The sequence below is a fragment of the Theobroma cacao genome, chromosome 5, assembly GCF_053813885.1.
Source record: "Theobroma cacao isolate CCN51 chromosome 5, ASM5381388v1, whole genome shotgun sequence".
In the NCBI taxonomy this organism is placed as follows: Eukaryota; Viridiplantae; Streptophyta; class Magnoliopsida; order Malvales; family Malvaceae; genus Theobroma; species Theobroma cacao.
Window position 1 is genome coordinate 10647848 of NC_142643.1, and position 10135 is coordinate 10657982.

Consider the following 10135-nt stretch of genomic DNA (forward strand, 5'->3'; position numbering starts at 1 on the left):
AAGCTCGTCCTACTTTAACCCCTCTCTCTCTCTCTCTCTCTCTCCTCGAAACACCCCAAAGCCACCTCCTTTGCAGGAAGCAGAGTGTCACTGAGCCTCTCAATCAGAAACCCTGTTTGGATCTTCAGAGCTTTAGCTTCAGATTTTGTCACTTCTTTCTTAAGCTTTCAGGTTTCTTTTTTTTCTTTTTATCAAATTCAGTGCTGCCTCATTCTTCTTTTCAAGCTTTGCATTGCCAATCTCTTGAGACTCTCGTAAGCAAGGTAATTGCTTTGCAAATTTGTAAGCTTTGCTTCTCTTCTTCTTTTCTCTTTTAGTTGATGGGATTTCTTTCTGGTTATATTCATAAGTCCTTTGGTTTTTGACGTGAGGGTTTCTGTTTTTATGAGTTACCTGATGGGTTAACTGTAGAATTTCGTTGGATCCTTGTTGTTCAATTGGTTTTTCTCTATGGAGTGATTCTCATTTCAGGTTTTGGTTTAAGTTTGGCCAGGTTTTGCAGTTTTTAAGGGGAAATTGTGAGAAAGGAAAACATCTGCCATTTAGATTCACATCACCAATTAAAGCTAGATTTTCGTTGAATTCTTTAGTCCCATAATCTAATGCAGCAATGTCATTGATTTTGGCTGAACCCCTTTGATCTTTCTGCCATTTTACGTTGACTTTTGATGGTTGTACTCATAATTTTGGTGGAAATTTTCCTTTTTTTTCTGAAGGATGGAGTCTGAAAACGAGGTAACAGTGGAAGAAGAGAGAATTGTCATTGAAAGAACAGATGTGGAAGAATCTGCTACAGAAGCAAAGAAAGAGGAACTGAATGCTGACACTAAGGGTGAAGGGGTTGCAAATTTGAAGGAAGCTTCCAAGCCGGGAACAAAATCTGAAGGCATGGCAAGTAAAGCTGCTGCAAATGTCTCCAAAAGTAAAATCTCAAAACCCTTAAAGGTACCATGTACCATGCATTTAAGCTGTTCTATTGGTGTTGATCATTTACATAATTTCTTGCAACTCAGATATTCCCCCCTTTTCCCTTGTTTTCTATGCGTATTTCTCTGTGTCTGTGTAGGAACCTGGTAACCTGACTGGTCGTAATTCAAAGAACAATAAGGTGATAAAGGATAAATCTAATCTGAGAAGTGCAGTTCCACTTTCTCGTGATCAGAGAGCTGTACTGTCCCAGAGTCTTTCATTTCCAGCAAGAAGAGTCCATGGGGATGGTCTCATGAAGAGCATTGATGGATATCCGGAGAAAGTTGATCTCAAACATGGTCAAGAAGAAGGCACAAAAGTGCAGGCTTCTTCCAATGGATCACTGTCTTCATTGTCTCGTTTGAATCATCCCAACAGTCGTGGATCCATCAAGCTGGACTCAAAGCCGGCAAATACGAATGGTGGTGGAGTTACTGCCAGGAGGACTACTTTAGCATCTTTGCCTAGCAATAGGCAGGCTTTGGTATGGTTTTGTGATATCATTTCTTCCCTCCTTTTCTCTCAGTGGTTTTCTAAGGACCTCTCTTCATTTTGTCTTTGTCTGTGCACATCAGCCGGCAAAATCTGTCCCTGGAAATGTGGCTGCTAAGTCCCCTTCATCCTCCGAGTAAGTCATAGTCACCAGATCATCACGCATACATATACTGTTTAACCTCTTCTACTCTGGTTATGTAAATACTGTAATGCATTTATACTTGGGTAAAATTCGTTCAAAACTTGTATGCAGAAGAGATCTCTTTGCTCCTTCATCCAACATTCCAGCTTTCCCCACAAAAACAAACCAAAAAAAAGATGGAAATTCAAATAAACTGACAATAAAAATTAATATATATAACATATAAGTTTAACTCTGCTGATTGATTATGGTGTTAACATAGCTTGTGTGAGTGCAGATCAGCTGATTCAAAGCCAGTAACAGCTGCACTGCTGAGCAAAGAAGATGATGATGCCCATTCCACTACTTCGTACTGTCATTACTTTTAACATCATTTGCTATGCAACTCCTTTTATTAATTACTCCGTTTTAATTGATATGTCTCTGATTTTTGGTCGTAATTATTAGCAGTGCCACTTCTCGTAGCACTAGAAGAAGTAGTGGGTCAGGATTCACCTTCAGGTTGGAGGAACGTGCTGAAAAGAGAAAGGAGGTTCGAAATGTGCATCAATTCATTATTTTGTTGATAGCCTTACATTAATGTATGACCAAATGTTTCATGAACTTCTCCACCAGTTTTTTTCGAAGCTAGAAGAGAAGATCCATGCTAAGGAAGTAGAAAGAAATAACTTGCAGGCAAAATCAAAGGTCTGGGCAATGACTTTTTACAATAACTATTACTTGAATGAACATCTTTTTCGTTTTTTTCCTCTATCAAGCAATTGTGTTTTCTACCTTTTCTGCTTCAGTAAATTCAATCTTGGTGTTTCATTGATTTATGGTTTATTGTATCATGCAGGAGAACCAGGAGGCAGAAATCAAGCAACTAAGGAAGAGCTTGGCTTTTAAAGCTACACCAATGCCAAGTTTCTACAAGGAACCTCCTCCAAAAGTTGAACTAAAGAAGGTAGTTCATGGTTTTGTCTTTATTTCAATTTCATGCTGGCATGTATGCTCTTTGAAACCACATCACCACTAAAGTATGCCTATTAGTTTATCATAGTCTTTAATAATTGTTGTGTAGACTGATGCTGATACTTCGATATTCCATACGCTAACTATTGAATTGTTATATTCTTAGGCCACTCAAGATTGGAAATTAGAACCTAGTCAAATTATCATTTATTTATTTTCTTTTGAAGAATGAAAAAAAAAAAGAGGCTGGTATCATGATAAAAATTGCTGTAAGTGAAGAAAATACTTAAATTTTGTTTCTACGGTGGTTAACTTTGGTTTAAAAGCTACTTCAATTATAGTTAATGCTCAGGCATTATCAGATGACTTTGCTTGATCGGTGGAACTTTTAGGCAGCAGAACAAAATTAAGATTTCCCTCTTCTACTTTCTCTGCTAAACATTTGTAAAATGAATCATTTTCTCACTATGCCTGAGATCTTATCTCTTAATGAAGCATTTTAACATGCACAATGTAGTCATGTAATTAGGAATGATATCATCTGTTTTTGCTGTACAGAGGTTTAGGAATGAGCTTCCTCTATTGTCACTATTACTTTTATTAACTAATAGATGACCAGAAATCTAGTACATGTACATGAGGTGATGTCGACAAGGTTATCTGCCAACCTGTCATTTTTATGCAAAATATTACCTTCTCATGGCAATATACACACAGTTTGATTCTTAGAAATGGATTTAATTTATTGTTCTTCCCTCCCTACTTTATTTCGCTTTCTTCCAATAATCTGATATTTACTGTAATTGTCATAGATACCAACTACGCGTGCTAAATCCCCAAAGCTTGGAAGGCACAAGAGCAGCGTATCTGCAACAAACAACCCTTCAGAAGGTGATGGTTCTAGCGTTAGCCCATCTTTGAACCAAGAACAGAATTTTTCAACCAGAAGAACTCAAACCAATGGTAATGAAGATAATGTTGCTTCCAAGAAGGCTGTAAAGAAATCTCAACCTAAGCTTCAATCTAAGGAGATCACTAAAGCTGAAGAAAAGCCTGGAAAGTCAAAACCAAGAACAAGGAGGGTGGAGAACACTGTGCAGGATGCTTGTGTTGGGAAACCTGAAGAACACCAGAACCATCCTGTCAACCTTCCTCAATTAGAGGATGCTGTAGGTGTAGCAGACGGAACGAATCCTGCTAAAAATGGTGGACTTATTTCAAGCTTGGCCAACCCCGAAACTATGCCCCGTCAAGTCCCAGTTGGAGGTTGAAGATCATATTCTCTGGCCTTGTGTTTATAGGTTTATTTTTTTGAGTTCCAGGTTTCATGCTGTTGTGAATAGTATTTGTAAGTTGATCACGACATTCTTTTTGGAGGGCTATTATACACATTATAAGTTACATATGCATCTACAGGTTATTGCAATCATGTTTCCTTTGTTAATTCTATTGAAAGTGTTTGGTAGGATTCTCTTTCTTTCGACTTATTAGGCTAAACATGTCTGTCGGCGACCTAAACATTGCTGTATCTTTGCTGGTAAGCGCTGTATGACATATGACTGACATAATTCTGTAATAGCCTTTGAATTATCATATTCAATGACCCATTGCATTGGTGCCACTAGTTCACATGGCTTAGGAGGACTAATTTCCGATTTACTCATTAGCCTTAGATGGCTCGTGATATTCAGGCTAAATTCAGGATCTTCCTTCTTCCATTTGTCCCTTCCAGGACTGCTCGTGCACAAATAGGAGTCTCTAATGGCTTATTATCTTCAAATAGGAGTCCGAGATAGAGATAGTTTGTGCTCTTTTTATAGCAATTCCAGCTCTTTGAAGTAATTACCAGGCCAATCGATGGTGAAACTTTTTCTTTCACTTGCAAAGCATGCCAGGTTGCTGTCAAGCAAAAGTTGGCTACATAATTAGGACCTTTAAACTAAGATAATGGTAGAAATTCCTTTGTGATGTAGACACCTTTGTGAGAAGGTGTACAAATCAAGAAGCATGCTTGCTGGGGAATCAAGTATTAGACAAGTTAAAAATTGTTAGGTGCCTTCCAACTACAACTTTAATGTCAATCTATCCCCTGCTGCAAGCTTCATGCTCATTTTTAATCCCATTGCAGGCCATGTAACTACACCTACAATCATAAGGTATAAACAAAGTTCCTCTTGGTAAATATTGATAGTCTTTAGGGAAGAGATGGAATTGGAACTTTGAACCCTGGCCACCTTCTTAAAAGAAGCTAATAATATCAGTCTAAACTATATACTAACATTTGAGTGTGAAATATGGCCGACAAAAAACTGGTAAAATCCTTGAATTCCAAATATCGAAAACCAAGTCTTACCCTTCAATAATTTAACAAACAGATTGCAATGTTGGCTAGAATTCAATGCGTGCACGTTGGCATGATCCTAACTTCGTGGCAATTTATTACTACTTTTTGTCATGATATAGGTATCTAAAAAAGAAAAACCATAGCCATCGTCCCCACATAACAAATTTATTTAACAAATGTACAAATTGTTAATTCCCCACGTGCTATGGTTAAAAAAATATAAAATGTAGATTGCCCTGTGTATAAAACCTCCTGCATGCCTTAAAAAAGAAGCTCAAATAGGGGAAGGTGGACTCTGAATAATTCGTATCTGCTTTCAATTGTAAAATGGCTTATGAATATTTTGATTAAAGGCGGCAACCCCACTTATATCTTTTGATTAGTTGTAATCTGATTTATTAGCTGCACCACTTTTTTTTTTTTTCAATTTCATTTAATTTTAATCTTTTGCTTTTGCTTTCCGAAGCGTTTCTTGTGCTCAAAGTATTGGCTGACTTAGCAGCTCCTATCCCTACCAATCTATATGTGACAGTAATTCTTTTCAAATCCCATCTCAATAATTTATGAGCTATAACCATTGTGTCAATTACCTATGTTAACTTAGTTTGAGCTAAGAATAATTCTTCTGTTACTACTTAATTGTGTATTTGCTGATTTAATCTATTATTGTACTTGGCCCTTACTGTTCTGAAGTTAGTATATAATAATAATAATAATTTTTGATCTTCTTTGCACGTGTTGCACCATTTAATGGGAAAAATTATGTAAATATATACCAATGACAATAACCTCTGCATTCCGCTTTGAATCTAGGATTTGGATCGAACCATTGTCTCAGCACACTTCTAAGTCTAGGTTCTGGTGTGAGCTGGGGGTGGTGGCGATGTTTTAATTTCCACAGCCAAAACCAAGTCTACAGGCTGTATTGTGTAGCATTGACAATTGGTCTAGCAACAACACTCCATGTTACATTGGAGTTGGACTTTTCATTAGTGATAACACACCCACCCAAAAAGAAAATGAAATTTTGTCAAAAGGAAACGCCTACCGCATAGCCAAAAATTTTCATAGTATTAAAGTGTCCCTAATAAAGCATGAGAAATAGCCTAATAAAGCTACAACTAATATAAGGAAGATCACTTGAAAATTGCCAAAAGTCCGAAGGATTCCCTTGAAACATTAATAAAATAATTGGTTGTACCATTTCATTTTATTGCATACCGACAAAGGAACACCAACCAATGAGAAGGTAGCAGCTAGCTGTGCCGCCTTAATCACCAAACCCGGCATTAGCAAAGTAAAATCCAGAGGAATAGGAAAAGCTTGAATTTTGGTTCACAAAGAGGCAAAAAGGAACAGAACCCTTGATTTGATAGGGTGGAAAACACAGGTTTTCAAGGTTGTTCATGCATTATGCATATGATATAAGAGGCAGTGAATCATACACAGAAATAATTAAAAAATGGTATGTAATTACAGTATTTATGACAAAATAACAGCAAACTTTCTCTTCTGTGGGCATTGCATTTTGAGGATATCACCAGCACTCCCTTCCAGTGTATTATGACACAATATCTACCCTACAACAACGGCAAATGACAAAGCATCTTTACCCCGGAGAAAGTAATTTTCACCTTTGTTTTCGGTCGTTTTACTCGGTTTCCTGTTTTTTCCTTCTTGAGACTATAATTTTATATTATTCATTGACATGAGCGAAATCGCAAACCCTGTCCGAGAGTGCCAAGCATCCAACATCCTACTTCCAACAACTTCCCTGCATAATCAAACATGAAACACAATATTTAAGTCAACTCATGATTAAGCGTCTACATCAAACGCATAATTTACATTCAAGAAACCAAGTAATTAAGTGGCATAGATTGAATAATTCAATAGTAAACTTGATCCCAACCAGAAAAACCCTAAATAAAATTAAGGTCAGCTAATAATAGGTAGAGTACAATTGCACAACAAATCTTGCCAGCCGATTGCCAAAGTGCTCCCAAATCATAAGAGAAATACATATATATATCTATATCTATATCTATATATATATATAAAATAAGGCATGGGGATTAAGTATCTTGTTGGCAATAAAGGTGTGGTGGGGTAGACAAATGTGGCAAACAGCTGGGCAGGCCTGGATTTTTTTTAGCTCTTATGTTTAGGCGTTTTTGTAATTTTGGTCACATGGACTCGTCGGTGGCAAGGGCAATGAACTCGAACTCGAACTCGAGAAATAATTCTCATCTATTAGCTAAAGAACCTTCTTCCACCGCTCCATCTAACCCCTTCCCTGCTTGTTCCAAATGACTTCTATATTGTAGATTAAAGTAGTGCAAAAAACTAAAGATTATCTGGACATTTTACTTTCTCACCAACAATTCTAGACTTCTCCAGGTTCCCACTACCCACTTGCCAACCTAAATTCCATTGCTTGGCTCAAAAGTGAAACCGAGTATCTCTGGTCAAAACTTGCTCAAAAGTGAACCACTATAACCCACTCTCTCTCCATGTGTGGCATTTCCAGGCAAAGAACAATGCCAATACCCCATATATCACCTATACTCTATCACCCTCCATCAATTTAGTCAATGATCATATCAACAAATCATTCCTTAATATGGCAGGATGTTATTGGCTCATTTCTGTAATGCTAAACAAAGATAGTAACCAGCTTTCCTTTCCATACACCCACAAACCCATCATAAAAAGGAGACCGCAATTATAAACGCGTATTCCATGATTCCCATCTGCCCCACCACCAAAAACATCAATCATCAAAAGAACACCGCCCAAATTCCAACTTAATACTCACTCCCTGAAGCAATTCTATACCACTAACTGAGTTCCCATATTCCAGTTCCCTAGCTCCCCATTCTTTTCATTCTCATTTAAACCCCATTAGTTTCTAATCTAAATACTAGAAATTATCCAAAAATACCCAACCAACCACAAGCTCCAAGTTGCACAATTCAAGAATTTATTTCCTAACAATAATACTTAACAGGATAATCTAACCAATTAACCAAAAGTTAAAAGAGTCGGTAATAAAACTACAAACCTCTCCTGGGCTTGCTGGCAACCTTAACAGCAGCTGGTTTCTGGACAGTCTGAGTCTCTTCCTCCGGGAACAAAACCCCATCAATCCCCTGAACTGAAATCCTCCCATCCGTATAGATATCCGGATCGAACAAATACGCAGAACCCTCGCCATGGCCGAACTTCACCGAACCATCAGCCTCCTGAGCCACTACCTTATGCGGCAAACGCAGCGTATCATATCTCACTTTCCCAAACCTCCTAACCGCATTGTACATACTCTCCTCGGTCTGATACTCGGGAATAATATGGTAATATATAATCTGTTCCGGCGCCCCTGGCTCGCTTAACTGATCAGTAGTAAGCTTCGCCATGGCTTCATCATTTGGAGCCAAGACCGTTATAACATATCCTTCGGAAACTAATCTCCCCATTTCCGTTGCTAAAGAAGTCAAGTTGACTAGAATATCAGCCATTTCGTTGTACCCACCGTAATGTAACAAAGTGTGGATAAAATCCTTGACCTGGCTCTCACCGTCAAAATGATGGTGAGGTCCGCCAGGTCCTGGAGCTGGCGCCGGCGCCAGAGAAGGACCTGGAGCCATCGCTTCATAGATTGGAAGTACCGGTGGTGCTCCAACTGGCACCGGCGCTGGCTTCTTCAACCTGTGGGTGCGAGGATCCACTTCAGGTGCACCCTCAGGTAATACGGCGGAGATTGACCGCAGATTACGTCTCTTGTTGAAGTCTTCTATGACGGAGCGGGGAATGAGGAGCTGCTGGATACCGTGAATCACTCCGTCGGGTCGGATCACGTCATCGGGTCGAATCAACTCGGCTGAGTCCACAGTTTTCTTGCCGGTGGATTTGGACGTTAAGTTTAGATGGTCGTTACACAGGGTGTTGTGCTTGACAGGTCCTGTTTTGGGGTCGGGCCATTGGTGGGATCCGACCCGTTTGGGGATAATGTGGAACATCAGAAGGGTTTGGAGGGACTTGAGGTTTCCAGGTTCAAGTAAGAACCGTTTGAATTCCGGGTCGAGTTGACGCTCCAAGGCTTCATTCCGAGGGGCGAAAATGGTAATGTTGTGTTTGCCAACAGCTTCTTCAAGAGTTTGGAGAAGTAAAGCTTTTTCAACCAGTTCAGCTAACTCAGTGTAATGCGAGTCAAGGAGAGCAACAAGGACCGAGTTTGAATTAATCTGGCCGGAAGCAGATGAAGAAAAGGATTTCCCCGATGGATTTTGGGGCAATGCAGCAATGGCAAACGAAACAAAGAAGAAGAAGTAGAAGAAAAGGAAGATCTTGGAGGAAGAGACACCATAGATGGAAGAATCCATGGTCCTCAAAGAAAACGGAAAAAGAAACACTTTTGACAAAGCCTAAGGAAAGAAGAAAACCCAAGACGAGATTTTGAAGATGAGGGAACTTGTTTTCTGGGGTTCGGAGGGAGTGAAGTGACGGGGTGATTATTGCCTGGGAAGAGTCCGAAAAATGGGACACGACAAAGGGAAAGGGAAAGGGAAAGGGGAAGACTTGGGAAATAATGCAGCAGGAGGAAGAACTAAAAAAGAAAGATGAATGTACAGTGATTATTGCAATGAAATGAAGAGGTGGTCTGGAATTGGGTGCTTTGTGTTGGTGTGAGATTTGGTTCTGAGGTGGTGAGAGAGAACTTTGGGGCTGGACTTAGAGTTGAGACAGCCTGGAAGAGGGGACCACACGGGGTCGAACCTCTACTGTCACTTGTCAGGACTTTCCTTGCTCGGCTTCTTAGTTGAGACTTGAGACATGAGCCACGCCCCTTGTTAGGGGCTTAATTTTCTTTGCCGTTTTGAGGGGTTATTTTTGGGTTGACATGGAGGCCTACCAACACCATCTTTTTTAAGTGTTTGCAAGATAAAAAAAATAAGTGTTGAGTTTTGCTGGTGGGCTCCTTTTGGAAGCTTTTGTTGGCACCGGATTAACTATGTTCTTTCATTTTTTTTACTATTTTTATGTTTGTGGCTAAGGGCTGGAAGAGCATCCAAAGCCTTGAAAAGAATTTATATAAAATAAAATCATACTACCAAATACTCATATTCAATTGTCTCAACATTTAACTACCCATCAAAGAATTCCTTGGAACCTTTTGCAGTAAACTTCTGGCTACATTAGTTTTTTTTTTTTGGGTTTAAATGACTAGTTAG

At 39.1% G+C, this 10135-nt stretch overlaps 2 protein-coding genes across 4 annotated transcripts; one reads left to right on the forward strand and one right to left on the reverse strand.

Moving 5' to 3' along the window:
* On the forward strand, nucleotides 1-3989 carry LOC18598451 (TPX2 (targeting protein for Xklp2) protein family). 3 transcript variants are annotated; one of them, XM_018122152.2, is made up of 9 exons: nucleotides 1-263; nucleotides 717-945; nucleotides 1067-1453; nucleotides 1545-1597; nucleotides 1884-1955; nucleotides 2054-2138; nucleotides 2222-2293; nucleotides 2445-2552; nucleotides 3373-3989. In XM_018122152.2, the coding sequence occupies exons 2-9, from the start codon at nucleotides 718-720 to the stop codon at nucleotides 3829-3831; spliced, it is 1464 nt and encodes a 487-aa protein (XP_017977641.2). In that variant the 5' UTR covers nucleotides 1-263; nucleotide 717; the 3' UTR covers nucleotides 3832-3989. The 3 variants fall into 3 exon arrangements, with proteins under 3 accessions (XP_017977641.2, XP_007028041.3, XP_017977642.2); XM_007027979.3 differs by having other exon boundaries at nucleotides 3-263; nucleotides 2057-2138; XM_018122153.2 differs by lacking the exon at nucleotides 1-263 and having other exon boundaries at nucleotides 759-922.
* Nucleotides 3990-6248: 2259 nt separating this feature from the next.
* Nucleotides 6249-9428, reverse strand: LOC18598452 (fasciclin-like arabinogalactan protein 17). Its single transcript, XM_018121879.2, has 2 exons — nucleotides 7969-9428; nucleotides 6249-6678 (listed from the first exon to the last, which is right to left on the reverse strand). Exons 1-2 carry the CDS (start codon nucleotides 9284-9286, stop codon nucleotides 6605-6607), a joined length of 1392 nt encoding a protein of 463 aa, XP_017977368.1. The 5' UTR covers nucleotides 9287-9428; the 3' UTR covers nucleotides 6249-6604.
* Nucleotides 9429-10135: the final 707 nt, after the last annotated feature.

Bases quoted from the DNA above. Each gene is read 5' to 3' on its own strand.
- LOC18598451 (XM_018122152.2), top strand. From the start codon at position 718: ATGGAGTCTGAAAACGAGGTAACAGTGGAAGAAGAGAGAATTGTCATT. The intron at 2,139-2,221 runs GTTCGAAATGTG...CTTCTCCACCAG, and splicing joins GTGCTGAAAAGAGAAAGGAG to TTTTTTTCGAAGCTAGAAGA. The intron at 2,553-3,372 runs GTAGTTCATGGT...TAATTGTCATAG, and splicing joins CAAAAGTTGAACTAAAGAAG to ATACCAACTACGCGTGCTAA.
- LOC18598452 (XM_018121879.2), bottom strand. From the start codon at position 9,286: ATGGATTCTTCCATCTATGGTGTCTCTTCCTCCAAGATCTTCCTTTTC. The intron at 6,679-7,968 runs GTTTGTAGTTTT...TTGATTATGCAG, and splicing joins TGCCAGCAAGCCCAGGAGAG to GGAAGTTGTTGGAAGTAGGA.